The sequence below is a fragment of the Meleagris gallopavo genome, chromosome 1 (assembly GCF_000146605.3).
Source record: "Meleagris gallopavo isolate NT-WF06-2002-E0010 breed Aviagen turkey brand Nicholas breeding stock chromosome 1, Turkey_5.1, whole genome shotgun sequence".
In the NCBI taxonomy this organism is placed as follows: Eukaryota; Metazoa; Chordata; class Aves; order Galliformes; family Phasianidae; genus Meleagris; species Meleagris gallopavo.
In genome coordinates, this window is record NC_015011.2 from 142270061 (window position 1) to 142285308 (window position 15248).

At 42.4% G+C, this 15248-nt stretch overlaps 1 protein-coding gene across 1 annotated transcript; it reads left to right on the plus strand.

Moving 5' to 3' along the window:
- The first annotated feature begins 282 nt into the window (after positions 1-282).
- On the plus strand, positions 283-11095 carry DCT (dopachrome tautomerase). The gene is made up of 7 exons (XM_019612411.1): positions 283-704; positions 2721-2821; positions 3526-3692; positions 6461-6640; positions 6735-6870; positions 7900-8101; positions 10303-11095. Exons 1-7 carry the CDS (start codon positions 380-382, stop codon positions 10482-10484), a joined length of 1293 nt encoding a protein of 430 aa, XP_019467956.1. The 5' UTR covers positions 283-379; the 3' UTR covers positions 10485-11095.
- The last annotated feature ends 4153 nt before the right edge of the window (positions 11096-15248 follow it).

A 15248-nucleotide genomic window follows, 5' to 3' on the forward strand; every position in this document is an offset into this window, starting at 1 on the left:
TGAGTTTGAGTTTGATCCTGGAATCTGGGAGCACTTGAGAGCCAATCAAGCAAAGCATTTAATCACCTGCTTAACCTGGAGTACTTAGCCCTCTGTTCATCTAGAGGCTTAGACTCCTCACATGCCTGAAGGCTCCATGGAGCTCTTAGCGCCTTGGGGCATCAAGCCCATTATCCAGTGCATTTCCTCCCCAACCAGCTGAGTGATTCTTGGCCCTGACCCTGCTCTGGGATGCAAGCCATCCTTCTAGTTAACCAGCTGGCAGCTGCCAGTCTGTTCAGTTGCTGCCCCTTCCAGAAACTGAAATGTCTGGGGAAAATGAAAGATAATTCGCAGTTCTTCTGCATTTCAATGTTAGTTCTCTTTGATTCATAATTTCATGTCTTCTCTCCCTCTTCATTCAGGCAACTTTGCTGGCTATAACTGCGGTGACTGCAAATTTGGTTGGACTGGCCCTGACTGCAGTGTGAGGAAGCCACCAGTTGTCAGGAAAAACATCCATTCCTTGACAGCAGAGGAGAGAGAGCAGTTCCTCGATGCTCTAGACCGTGCAAAGGCTACCATCCACCCAGACTATGTGATTGCAACTCAGCACTGGACGAGTTTGCTTGGCCCCACCGGAACGGAACCACAAATTGCCAACTGTAGCATTTATAATTACTTTGTTTGGCTTCACTACTACTCTGTCAGAGACACACTCCTAGGTTAGTGCTTTTCTTGTCCAATGGGCTTTGCTAGTAAATGAAAGGGTGAAAAGTGTCATTGCTGAACAATGGGAAGTACGCTTACCACAGCTGCATTACTACAGCAAGCAGTGGAGCCCAGCAGAAGGTCTGTGCAGTAAAACAGTTGGTGCTGATGAGCCAACAGTTTACAGCTGAGGGTGGTTCAGACTTGCTTTGGGCCTGCTGTTGTCTGGTCCCAATGAATGAATGCTCCAATGCACTCTGATGCCCCTTCTGTCTGACAGGGAAGCAGCTCACAGGTTCTAAGATAACTCCAGCCGGTGAATCAAAGTGTGGTCAGTCAATGACCCATTTCAGAAGCACATTCCCAGTCCAGAATAAGCATAGATGCAGCAGCAGCAGTGGGAAGGGTGCTCTGCAGTAGTGAAGGTGGAGACTTGGGGACTGGCATGCTGTTGCTTTCTCTGTTTTTCAGCAAGTCACTAAGGGTGGGATTTACCTGACCAGCTACGGTAAGCTTTTAAAACCAAATCAGATTAGAGGTTTAGGTATCTATCTCTGTGCTTTCTCCCATATCAGAATTCCTAGTCCTTGTGGCTCTTCTAGACTGAAGTACCTATGCCAGCATAATTTAACAAAGCCCACCTTTCACAGGAAGAGGCAGCAGTGTGGCTTTTCGACCCACCAGCCCTACATACAGGCTGTGGAGTTTAGCCACGTGAGTGAGACAGCTGGTGAAATTTGCCCACATCTATGTCCTTGCTAGAGGGCATTTGTTACCCCACAGTGGATTTTCTCCACTTTTCCCTTCTAGCACTGTCCCATTTTATAAGACTGAATGGAGTAGAATCATAGGATCATAGAAAAAGGAAAAGACTTTAAAGATCATCAAGTCCAACCACAACCTAACCATACTACCCTAACTCTAATAACCCTCCGCTAAATCATGTCCCTGAGCACCACATCCAAATGGTTTTTAAACACATCCAGGGCTGGTGACTCAACCACCTCCCTTGGAAGCCTATTTCAATGCTTAACAACTCTTTCTGTATGGAAGTTTTTCCTGATATCCAACCTAAATTTACTGTGGCACAACTTGAGGCCATACTGAGTACTCTCTAGTCTAGCCAGAGCAAAGATCTAGAATGAGAAAAACTGGATTCCTCCTGAAATTTAGCATGAGACTTAATTCTAAAGGCTTAGCTAGCCTTTATGTTCTGCTCAGCAAGTAATATTTTCACACAAAAGGCATTACAGATGCTTTTGTGCTTTCTTTCACATAGAGCTAAAATATGTTGCATCAAGTAGCATTTTTTGTTAAGGTAAGAATTTATTTGGAAAAATGGAAAAGATGGTGGGATCAGGAGGCTAAGAAAAGGTGGATCTAATTTGTCATTACACTTTTTGAAAAAAATGCACCCTGGTTTCATTGAGGATAGTTGAAACTGTGGGGGCAGCTCTTTTGCTAAACTTCTCAAGGCCAGTAAGGGAAGCATTGATCAGGACTTCAGTTATCCAAAATGCACAGCAGCCAAAATGAAAACTACCAAATTTCCCCTCACCAGGTTCCTGCTTCACGTCCTTATGAATTGCTGGAAAAAACCCTCATCACTTCACCTTTTTTCTTCAAAATCTTCTCTAGTGGGAACCAACCCTGAAGAGAAACAACAAGCAGGATTTGATGAAAAGTGGTGAAGGATACGTTGAATTACTATTGGCAGACTATGGAAAGTGTTGATGCTCTCTTGATAGATAAGCTGTGAAAGTCCTGCTGCTGAACATGAGAGCAAGCTAATATTTCCAACAGTAAGACTGTTTAAAAAAAAACACCCCGAAAGCAGTTTAAATGAGAAGAAATGTTCACAATACCATTCTTGTCCCCTGTAAGCATTGCAGCCTTTGATCTGTGCACTCTTTCCAAAGGAGCAGAGCTGAAGGTTCTCATTTAACTCAGCTACAGGCAACAGAAGAAGGTGTTCTCTTTATTTCTAGCTTCACTTGGTGCTGAAGTGCTTATTTTATCTTCTTTTGTAGGGCCTGGCCGCCCCTTCACAGCTATTGATTTCTCCCATCAAGGACCTGCCTTTGTAACTTGGCACAGGTACCATTTGCTGTTGCTGGAAAGAGACCTGCAGGTTAGCTAAACAGCCGCTTTCTTTTCTCACACAACTTCTCTCTTTTGCTACACATTTTTGTTGCTTCAGCCAAGGGTGTTATTTCCTTGGACTGATTCTTATACAAACTGTCAAGAGTATTTGCTCACGGATCCTTTTTTATGTAAAGGAAAATGATTGCTTTCAAGATATTGAGGACTGAACTGTTTCTTACTGTAAACAGTGATATGAATGCTACTGTCAAGGTTTTTCTTCTTCATAATGTAGAACAGAAGATGTGAATTAGGAATGTTCATTAATGAAAACAAAATAAACATAAAACACCCACCTATGTAAAACCTGTGGATAGCATCTGCTGGAAAGCAGACAACAAGCAAGAAAGCCACATCAAGGATTTCCCTCTTCAAATATGATGTTATATATTTATTAATTTCATATATTTAGATGTAGGTATTTTTACTGCTCAGTCTCTGAGTTGGTACAAAAGCTAACATGGCCAAAAAGAGGGCAATCCAACAGCAGTTTAACTATTCACAGCATATTTTCTGGGTCTGACTTAACACCCCAATGTTTTGAAAGTGTTGGAGCAGCACTGTGAAGTGTGTGTAGTTACCTTCAAGTGAAAAGCAGAATGCGAAATACCCAGTGGCATCACCTGCAGGAATCGCTTTCTTTCTCTTTCCTTTGAAGGTGATCCTCCATTAATGCATTTCTGTCCATTGCAGAGACTGATAGGCAATGAGTCCTTTGCGCTTCCTTACTGGGACTTTGCTACAGGTAGAAACACATGTGATGTGTGCACAGACCAGCTCTTTGGAGCACCGCGGCCAGATGACCCGGGGCTGATCAGCCTGAACTCCAGATTCTCCCAGTGGCAAATAGTTTGCAACAGGTATGGAAATATCTAGGGAAAGCCTGCATACTGACCGAATCTTGTTTTGGCATTATAGAAAATTAAATCTTTTTTGTTTCACTGGGTGAGATCTTAACTCTGATATGTTTAGTGCTGTTTTGGAACTATAGAAATCATGGAACACTCTGAAACTTTGAAATGCCTCAAATCCGTGATAAAGCATGTGGAAAGATGTGATAGTGACATCTAGCATGGCTCTACAAAAGACAAATCCTACCTGATAAATTTGACAGCCTTCTAAAATAGGGTTAAAGTGTTTGTCAGTAAGGAAAGAGCAACTGTCCGGATGAGAAGCTGCAAGATACGGTTTAGTAGCTTGTAGTAGCAGTGGTAACGAGAACACGATTGGACTAGATGATCTTATAGGTCGTTTCCGACCTCGTGATTCTGTGATTCTATGATTCTATGAACTGATGTCACCTACTGGGACTTGTGCAAAGCGTATGACACTGTCCCACACGACATCCTTCCCTCTAAAATGAAGAGACATAAATTTGATGGATGAACCACTTGGTGGATAAGGAATTGACTGAATGTCCACATTCAAAGTATTGTGGTCAATGGCTCAATGTTCAGGTGGAGACCAGTGATGAGTGGTGTTCCTCATTGGTCTGTACTGGGAGCAGTAGTGTTCAGCATCTTTTTTTTTGGCAACATGGGCAGTGGAATTGAGTGAATCCTCAACAGGCTTTCATATTACACCACACTGGAGGGAAGGGATGCCATCCAGACGGATTTGGACAGGCTTGAGAGGTGGGCCTGTGTGAACCTCACAAAGTTCAACATGGCTGAGTACAAGGTCCTGCACCTGGATTGAGGCAATCCTAAGCATAAGTACAGGCTGTGCAATGATAGAGAGCAGTTCTGCAGAGGAGGACTTGGAGGTGTCGGTTGATGAAAAACCAAACATGAGCTTGCAATGTGCACTTGCAGCCCCAAAAAACCAAACATATGATTGGCTGCATCAAAAGAAGTTTAACCAGCAGGTCAGGGGAGTGATTGTCCCCTTCTTCTCTTATGAGACCTTGCAGTACTTGCAGTACTGCATTCAGCTGGGACCCGCAGTTTAAGAAGGATGAGGAGCTGTTGAATTGGGTCTAGAGGTAGGCCACAAGGATGATCAGAAGGCTGGAGCACCTCTTCTGTGAAGAACGGGTTGAGAGGACTGAAGTTGTCCAACCTGGAGAAGAGAAGGCCTTCCAACGGCCTTCCATATCTGAAGGAGGCCTACAGGAAAGAAGAGGAAGAACACTTTATCAGTGAGTGTAGTGATAGGACAGGGGTAACAGTTTTAAACTAAAAGAGAGTATGTTTAGAGTAGATACTAGGAAGAAATTCTTCACTGTGTTGGTGATGAGGCACTGAAACACATAGCCCAGAGAAGCTGAGAATGCCCCATCCTTTGAAGAGTTCAAGACCAGAGTGGATAGGGCTTTGGGCAACCTGATCTAGTGGGAGGTGTTCCTGCCCATGGCAGGAGATTGGAACTTGATGATCTTTAGTGTTCCTTCCAACCCAAAACACTCTGTTATTCTGTAATTCTATGACTGACTTCAAAGTAGCTGAGAGATCACACAGAAGACAACATAGAGAGAATTACATTCTTGCTGTCAGCTGTCTGTAGGCATATATTGATTTGGTTAAATGCAGGGCTTTGATGATGGGTTCATGTACAGTACTGGGGCAGAATAGCATAAGATGCTGCCAGTTATAATGCTCATATCACATCCTGTCAGATCTGGGGCAGCATGCCGTCAGCCAGATGAAGGTACTTGGGGCTCTAGGCTTTTCAGGAAAGAGTCTCTTTCTATGGACACCTAAAGTGCTACTTGAAATTCTGCCTTTAGGCACCAATTGACTTTTTCTTTAAGATAGATTTTTTTTTTCTTGATTACTGAAATGACTAAACTCTTGTCAAGGTTAAACAGCAGAGGGCTTTTGTTTATTTCAGGAATTTTTGAAAATGCCATTTCATTTTACACTGAATAGCAAAGTTTTTTTTCTTGAGTGTTTCACTGTCTTTCTCCTCTTCCTTCTCTCTTTCCTTCCCTGAATGAAGAGGCTTGGCCTTTAGTAACTAGTAGGCAACATCTGCAACAGTTCCTGAAAAATGCAATACATTGCTATCTCTTTTCTTCTAAAAGAGTGAAGGATGGAAAGTGAAAACTTACTTTCTGTCATACTTTTATTTTCTTTAGCTCATCCCACAGAGGGACTTTCCTGCTTTTTTTGTCTTTCTAAGAGTGAAAAACTATCCTTGCTCAGATTCTCTTAAACTGTCTGTCAAAAACTGTTCTTAGGAGGAGAGGAGGTATGAAGGGAATTTCACTTGGTTTTTCTGAAATGTTCCCTCTGCAGAAGATGAGCCTAGATACCTTCACCAGAGTCTAAGTCAGTGGAAGCCATGGCATGGGAGCAGTTCAGCAATAACTTCAGCTTCTAGTCTGTGGGAACTGCACCTTCTTATGGGATGCTTGTCACGAAGATCTGCTCTCTCACACCTATAGCCAGGGCCCGAGAACCCCATTCTGGCTAAGGCAGGCAGGGCTCTCTGTGTCCCTGTGTCCCAGCCCCTGCTCCAGCAGCACCACCCAGACCAGGGTGCCCAGGCCCATGGCCAGGCGGCTTCTGGAGAGCTCCAGGGAGGAGACCTTTGGGCAGTCTGTTCTTCTTTTATGCTATAGCAAAAAAAAAAAAGAACAAACAGGCTTCAACCCTTTCTGTGCTATTTTTTGTTTCATGCTCAGCTTGGATGATTACAACCGCCTGGTGACACTGTGCAATGGGAGTGATGAAGGACTGCTCCAACGAAGGCCACCGAGGGGCTCGGGTGAACAGCTGCCCACTGTGGAGGACGTCAGGAGATGCCTTTCCCTGCATGAGTTCGACAGCCCTCCGTTTTTCCGCAATTCTAGTTTCAGCTTCAGGTTTGTCCTAGAGCTAGCTCAATCATGGATATTTTTTATTTGTGCGTTTCTCAGCAGTATGTGGTTACTTAATGCTGCTTTTACCTGTCCACAGGAATGCGCTGGAAGGCTTCAATACACCAGAGGGAGCCCTGAACTCGCCAATGCTGAACCTCCATAATTTGGCTCACTCTTTTCTGAATGGAACCAGTGTTCTCCCTCACGCAGCTGCCAATGATCCCATCTTTGTGGTATGGCTTTTTCCTCCAGCATGAGTGCAAATGGCTGCATCTCCGAGGCAGATGTCTCACCAGAAATTAGCAGAAATAGAAGAGAATTCCCTAGAAACAAACTCTTTAATTACAAAAGAACAACTCTTTCCTTGAACTCTATCACACTTGTGTGGTGGGCAAATAAAGATGGAAAAAAAAATACAGGATGATTTGTAAAACATAGAATGAGTTTCTAGGAGGAAGTGCTGCCTGTCAGACTGCCCCTGAATCCTTTTATTAGGTGGTATCTGAAGTTAATGTCTTTTACCAGATGATTTTACAGCAACAAGAAAATACTGAAAATTGGGTTAATTATTTTAGAGCAGTGGACTGAGAAGTTTGTTTCTTTGTCTCAAACTTCAGAAGCTAAAAAGAATCACATTTAATATCAAGATCTCTTGAGGAATAGAAGTGATTTCATTGGTGCATAAGTACATTGCTGCACTGCAGTAAGCAGCACGAACAGCAAAGTGCAAATAAAAAGCCATCAGCTGACTCTGCTGCATATCTTCCCCGCCTAATGAATCATGCTGATTTTGTCTTCCTCTTTGTTAAATTAAACCACAGTGATTATACAGAGAAACTGTAAAACAGATCATTACTTTCTTACCTTTATTTTAAGATTGCAAACTTTTGATTGAGAAATTAGCCAGAATACTTATGTTCTCCAGTTTGTTTCCTTAAAAATTCTTGAATTCCTCTGTGAATTCTTTTTTATATTATCAAATCTTTAATTTACCGTACTACAATTTTATACGCAGGATTATCCATGAAATACTTTCAAAGTTTTTTCCATGGTGATAAATGAAAAGCATAAGTACACTAGAAATTAATCTGGACAGTCCCAGAGTGTTGTCTGAACCCCTACATAAGCCTTGTAATTTTAGCATCCTCACCGATCCCTTGTGTGGTTGGCTCAAGACCTGTGCTGAACTAAGGAACTGCTTTAAATGCTTTTGAACTCAGAAAGAGCCTAATAAACATGCGTGCCCATATATCAATTTGCAGGTTCTTCACTCCTTTACTGATGCCATATTTGATGAGTGGATTAAGCGGTTTCATCCCCCTGACAATGCCTGGCCTGAGAAGCTGGCTCCTATCGGTCACAACAGACTGTACAACATGGTCCCTTTTTTCCCTCCTGTAACCAATGATCAACTCTTCCAAACTGCGGAGCAGCTTGGCTACACCTATGCCATTGACCTACCAGGTATGTCTCAGAGACCAAGAAATGAGACAGCTCGACTTTTCAATGACATAGACATTTGGAACATAAGGCCCTGTTCCCAAAAGCATGGGTCTATTCACCTGGTCACTACCAATCCCATAGCATAGCTTAGGCGGTTGTAACTCATCAGGTAAACTGTGATAGCTGCAAAAATGTCTACACTTAGTTTGCTTCTGCTCTGCAGAAGAATGCATGAACATGAAGTTCTCTGGCACTGAGAATGGTGGGGCTAAGGAACCTTTGATTTTAGCTCCTCTTCCCAGGACTAGTGATGCCTGTTACAAAATGCTTTAATCTGTCAGAGGTTAGGCACTCTGCCAGGGAGCTGGTTTCTTGACATTTGTTTTGCACGCAGCCCTGGATCATACTGTCCCATGAAACACATTAGAGATGTACTCTGTTAAAATTTGAATGCCCTGGAGAGATATCTCTAGGTGCTTTGTATTATAAACCCCCAATTTTAACGATTTTCCTTGCCTGTATGACTAAGGGTTTTTCTGCTCGTTTGAAATTACCTTTGACACAAATTAGACAAAAGAACATCCCCTAGACCCTCCAACCAAAGTCTTTATGCACAAAATCAATGAATTTGGAAGACAAGATACAAATATTTGTAGAAGGCACAAGCGTAAGAAATGTATGAAAACCATGCTTCAACTGCTTTACTAAAGATTAAATCTGAGCAGTTTCTTTCTCCATATCTGTATTCCTTTGAGAGGCAGTTGGTGCTTATCTAACCTCTGCGGACAGAATTTTCTTCTAAGTGCTTTCCATGTATCTGTGGTTTTAATCTGTGGAAACAGTTAAAAGGTCTACAGATTGTGATGGATCAAAACCCCTCTCCTCAAGCTGCGTTCATGCGGGGGAACCCTGATTTATGGAGGCATGCTGGTTGCCTTGGAAGTGCTTTTCTCAGAGACATTTCTAGAATTTCCCCTGAAAATGGAAACTTCTTTTACAGAGATTCAGTTTTCCTCCTCCTGGGTCACTGTCCCTGCTTCTGCTTTGGAACTGCTGCCAGCCCTTTGCCATAACTTAGCTAGAGAGGAACAAAGGCAATTTACTATTCTGCTGCTTCTTAACTCCTGCCTAAATAAATTATTAGCTCTCCATGAAGCAGTATTCCTGTCCCTGTATGGATAGTTAGAGAATAATGGTTTTTACATTAAATCCCCCCTCTTTTAACTACGTGTATAACTTGCAAATTCTTCTTTACCTAACCAAGTTATAAATTAACATATGTAGTGCATTCCCGGCTCTTATTCGAGAGACAGCAGTAAACAACATTGGGAATTTACTTCATTAAAGAATGATTGTTTTCAACACTTTTTTGGCAGAGAAAGCACATGGGGCACACAATGTTTAGTTGCTTTTATAGTCAGTGTGGCATCTACTCAAACACTCTGGAGTTAAGCCTTAATATCGAAACATCCTCTGAATACCTTAAATCCCACCGAGAATTTTTTTTGTGAATATTTATTCAAACATTATTGGTACAGCCTCAACATCTGTAGTATTTTTCAGAATAGGACAACAGGCAATTGCTGCTGCTGAAAGCATAAAGGAAAAGACAAAATAAAGTCATTCAATCAAGTGGAGCTGAGATGAAGTCTTTTATACAGGATTGTTGTAAGAGTGGACAGTATTATCTCAGAAGAGAGTATTTAGTATTTAGTATTTAGAAGTGGTTTGAAAGCAGAGATTATGATCTGGAGCTGGCCAGCAGAACTGTGCTAAGCAGTGTTTTCTGTTAAAAACTTGCAGTGGACTGCACTTTGGTCTATTTAAAAAATAATAATAATAAAAAAGAATGTTTTCCACTGATCAGAATATCTTGAAACAGCTATATAGAAATATCCCTCTAGGAAAAATCGCTTAAATCATTCATAATTTTGGCCAAATTAAATAAGACCATAGCTTAACGTTAATCTTTCCCATTCCCAACACCTTCATTTGTTTGAAAGACTGGAGCTTAAATTCAGCCATAGATTTCTCAGGCAGGAAATGTCTCTGGTGGCGGTGTGTTGGTTACGCAGTGCATTACCACTTTCCACTGTGGCCCTTGGTTCTCTTAGATACACAAGCAATAGCAATGAGCAGGCTGTGGGAAATTTGCTTCCTTCCACATGATTTGAGAAATGAAATCACCGTCTGTCTTCACTTCAAATATTTTATGTTTCCAGGTTCTCTTGAAGAAAGCCAAGCGTGGGCTGCCATGGTTGGATCTACAATTGGAGGAACGCTGATAGCTTTGGCTGTGCTTGTTCTGCTGCTTGTACTTTTCCAGCACCAAAGGCAGAGAAAAGGTTTTGAACCACTGATGAATGTGAAATTTAACTCCAAAAAGTACATGGAAGAGGCCTAGCGCCTTGGCTTTGTTCCCTTGCTCATTCTGCTGAGAAGTTACCTTGATTGATTTATTCAAATCTGAGCAGAGTTTAGCCAACCTTATCACACACACCTTTGGCAGCTGACTACATTGTTCTCTTCCAGTTTTTCCAGTTATCTTGTGAATTGTGATATATGAAGTCTCTGGGTACATATGTGCAAGGCCCAAGAGAGACCAGAGTTTTCTCATTACCAAACATTATCTATAGTGTGTGACACTTAAAAGTCATCAAATCTCTATAGAGTTAAATCAAGACAGTTAAGAATCAAAATAGAAGAAGAGCATCTTGAATTAGTGAGATATTTTTTTCAGCTCAATTTGGTTTTGATTTCATTTAGCAGCCCTGTGATGTGCTGAAAGTTTTAAACTCTCTATATACATTTGAATAGTGTATTATCTTATGGTTATCAATAAATGTTCTAAAGAATGTAGTTCATTTGCAGGGGTTTAAAAATGTTGTGTGCAATGTGGCAAAATACTGTGGGAACCCCATGGTTTTGTTCCAGAAGCACAATCATATCATTTCATAGAATCAGAATCATAGAATGGTCTGGGTTGAAAAGGACAACAACAATCATCTAGTTTCAACCCCCCTGCTATGTGCAGGGTCACCAACCAGCAGACCAGGCTGCCCAGAGCCACATCCAGCCTGGCCTTGAATGCCTCCAGGGATGGGGCATCCACAGCCTCCTTGGGCAACCTGTTCCAGCGCATCACCACCCTCTGCGTGAAAAACTTCCTCCTAATATCTAACCTAAACCACCCCTGTCTCAGTTTAGAACCATTCCCCTTGTCCTATTGCTATCCATTTCATATGATTCCATATTTTGTTTCTGATCCAGCTAATGTTAGTAGTTGGTAAGCATCCAGACTCAAATTCTCCTAAAATTTGTTTAGAAGGAGGAGTTCCCTTACAGCTAGATAGAGACTTGTGGTTTTAATCCTGTATTAGGAACCTGTAACAGAAGCTGAAAATGGTGCTTATCCATCTCTATTTTAGCTCTTCTACACTGTAAAGACCTAAATACTTTCAAAAATCTGGGATGCAGAACTCAAGGTAACAAATGGAGATAGCCTCTGGTAACTGGGCCTGCAGAGAAGGGTCTGAGTATGGAACTCCCTAAACTCCCATTTTAAAGATTTCTTTATAAATGTCTCCTATATTTCTTTATTAAACACAGGTTTGGATCACATTTGGGTGGCCTTCCTATGTTTTTTACAAAACAACTGAAATCCTGAACAGATTGTGTCAGATTTGGTGTGTGATGCATTGTATTAACAGCATGCTCTGATTTTCTGTTTTCTATAGAATGTAATACTTGAGTCTAATAAAAATACTGCTTTGGTCGCCTTGAATAAAAAATCCAGTTAATAATGATTTCTATGAGAGTTCTTCGAGGCCTCATTTTAATAATAATTGCACAGTTGAAGCGAGTTGTACAAAGAGCACGGCCTGCCCTCTGGCGGCTTACTGGGAAATTACCTGGAGACAGGAGAACGCTGGTATAGTCCAGATGGAACAGCATGCAGAGTCATGTCTTTGGTGAAAGGAAGAAGCAAAGGTAAAATTCATGTAAAATGCTTAAAAAAAAAAAAGTTGAGCACGCAAAAAGGATGGAGGAAATCCTGTAGTGAGCCTGATTTAAAGGTTGGTTTAATATTTGTTACTGTTCCATCGATACTAAAATGTAGAAAATACGTTTTGTGAACAATGTGAACAATGTGAACAAATATCTTCTCCTTCAATCTGTCATTGTGTAAGTTGTACTGAAGCTGTTCTGGCAGGATGGAGAGAGTCTCTTCTGTCCCATGAAAGGAGATGAAATCTCCCATAGACTCCTCAACTGAGCGAACAATCCTGAAAACACATGACATCCAGTGTCCAGAGTTCAGGATACCCGGGGGTTTTTGCAAAGCTTAACCTCAGCTCATGGGGCTGGCTTGGTTGGGGCGCTGAGGTGGTGCTGGCTGGAGTGTCCCACCCTGCCTTCACATCCCCAGCACTGCTAGGGCGTGGACACCAAAATGGGGACAAGGAGGGATCCAGCTGATGAGCATCGCTGTTGCCGATGGCCTACCTCTGCATGTTGCTTCTTCCTCTCATGTTCATAACTGAGCAACCCCCAGCCTTGCCTAATAAGGGACAAGCACTTCCACCTCTGTGGTCACTTTCTGCAGGTGGCAGAATGGAGATGAACTCTGGAATGTCTTCAAGCTGAGGTGGGTGCATACATCACTTCCCACCCACCTTCCTCTCCACCTTTCAAGATAACCCCTGCTGAACTGGGGCTTACTTCTGACAAATGGCTCTGGATCACACAGGATTATATGTAACATGCAGCTGCAATGTTTAAGTTCCAGAGAGGGAGAATTACTCAAAAACATCCCTTTCACAGCCATTGTATTATCTAGACCTGTGCAGCTTCCAGCTCTGCATGCTAGGCTTTTGAGTGGATTATCCTTCTGAGAAGTGGAATTCTCTCTAGTCAATAGCTAATTGCTCTCTCAGTTGACTGTGTAGGTTCTGTGGGCAGCTAATGCCTTGCTCTGAATCACCAGTGGGTCAGGTGTCTAATTCTTCAGCTCTGCTGTAAGCTGGCGGTGGCCACATCATCTTCGTCAGGCGTAGCCTGTGCTTTCGTGCAAAAGCTTATCATGAAAATTCTCTGAAGGAATTAGTGAGAGCTTAAGCCTTGTTGCTGGCTGTTCAGCTGATTGTTCAAAGAGGAATTTGCTCTGATTCTGCCCCTGATCTAGGAAAGAAGCAATGTAAAGCAACTGCATCTCATCTATCTATTACTATCACTGTAAAATTGTAAGTTGCAATGCTTTTACTGACCTTCTATTAACTGCTTACTTTACTTTGCTTTTGAGAGAGATTTTTTGTACCTGTGGGAAGAAAAAAAGAAAGAAGTGAGGAGATTCCAAAGCCATCAGCTAAACTTAATAGTGAGGATACACACAGAACTTACCATGTAGACTGCTGACAACTAGTAAGTCTGAAGTACCTCCTTGACTTTTTATGCAGTGGATGCAGCCTGTTAAGTCCCCTCCACACCACTGTGTGGTTATAGTTGGGTTATGAACAAGGTGGATTCTATGATCCTGCTCTACTTCAGTGCTCCTGCAGCTAAGATACAGCTCAGTATCTGTAAGGTATCCATTTTCCAGATTTCTTTGCTAAAATTAGCTTTCTAAGACCTAAGTGGACAGAAGAAGTGGTACCAACGCTGGCCATCTTTATATACTCCAGCTACCTCTTTTGGGGCCTTTTCCATGGAAGAGCATGAACATCAAAAGCTACCTCTGCACTGTCTTGCAGAGTAAGCCCACGTATAAGCTATTGTATAGATCCAAAATCACACTCTGATACTTGCAGGGGAGCCTCCAAAGAAGAAACATGAGAAGAAAGCGTGACCATCAACCTACCACTTAATAGCTCTCCAGATATTTGCCTAACAGCAGTACCTGCAGGTCTGATTGATATAGAATCACAGAATTGTTTGAGTTGGAAGGGATCCCTAAAGGCCATCTAGTTCAACTCCCCAGCAATGAACAAGGACACCTACAGCTAGATCAGGGTGCTCAGAGCCACATCCAGCCTGATCTTGAACATCTCCTATCTTGATTTTCACTGATCCCACCTGTGCTCATGGCAATGCTACCATCACTCCCTCAAAGTGTCCTGATGCCATCCATGTGTAAAGACAGATGGGATTTGCAAACTAAGCTAACAAATGTCATGATGAGAGTGAGAGATGTGTCCATTATGAAGAGCAGCTCACCCTGAATGTACCAAACTACTCAGCAGAGGGAATAAGTGGTCAGATCTCACCCAGAGCAGACTGTCCCCGTTCACCTCTCCTCCTTTCAGTGCCTTGCTGCCTCTGGCCTGTTGACAAACCCATGAGCTCTGGAGACACATCATTAGGCAGAATGGAAAGAAATCAGGTGCTGACTCCAACAGTTGCCTTTGACAGCACTTTTGAGAAGTGCCAGAATAAAGAAGGCAGAAACTTTATCTGCAGCTCAGATGAAGTCTTTTCAACCCTTATCTCTGCCCTCGAGCTTTCTCACAGACTAGATAAAAAAGCTTTTTCAGCACTATGGTGGGGGCTGTGGTAGGTCTCCTTCTGTGGTTCCTGATTTTCTGCGGTCATGTCGCAGAGAGCTCTGCTGTCTGTTTGAATTACATTAGATGGATTGATGCTTGGCAGGGTAAGGCAAGATTACAGAACGCTCTTCTAATTCAGGAAACACAACTCCTTCTCCTTCAGCTGTACCAGATATAGGAAAGTCCTGCTTGAAAGAGCTGTCCATTGCAACATGATGCCAAATCTGTGCTTCAGGAGCACCTCTGGGTGACCGTGTGCCTACTGCTTCTCTGTCTCCTGTACTGAGATGATAGAAGTGCTCAGCTTTTTGAAGATGTCAGAAGTGGTACAAAGGACAACTCCAGGCTTGGCAATAGGAAAATCACTTGATTTCTTATTAGGGTTTACATTCCAGAAAGTATCGTCAAGGTAGCTGGGTTATATGTCCAGTCTTCTCTTATGGAACTGCTGAAATGTTCAGTGATGTGGTCACAATGTCACTTGTGATCACTTAGTGATTCCATTGCTGTGTTCCAGGCTGTTCCTAGGTCTACTTCCCTGTCATTTCTTGAGTGACCACCCAGTCTCCTTACAGATTTATTCCTTTCTGCCTCAGAAGAAAATCCCCCGAGATTTCACTGTTTTT

What these genes read in the sequence shown, in the direction of transcription:
- DCT (XM_019612411.1), top strand. Translation starts at nt 380, where the DNA reads ATGTCTTCTCTCCCTCTTCATTCAGGCAACTTTGCTGGCTATAACTGC. An exon ending in TGCTGGAAAGAGACCTGCAG is followed by an intron (nt 2,822 to 3,525) that starts GTTAGCTAAACA and finishes TGTCCATTGCAG; the next exon opens with AGACTGATAGGCAATGAGTC. An exon ending in CCAATGATCCCATCTTTGTG is followed by an intron (nt 6,871 to 7,899) that starts GTATGGCTTTTT and finishes ATCAATTTGCAG; the next exon opens with GTTCTTCACTCCTTTACTGA.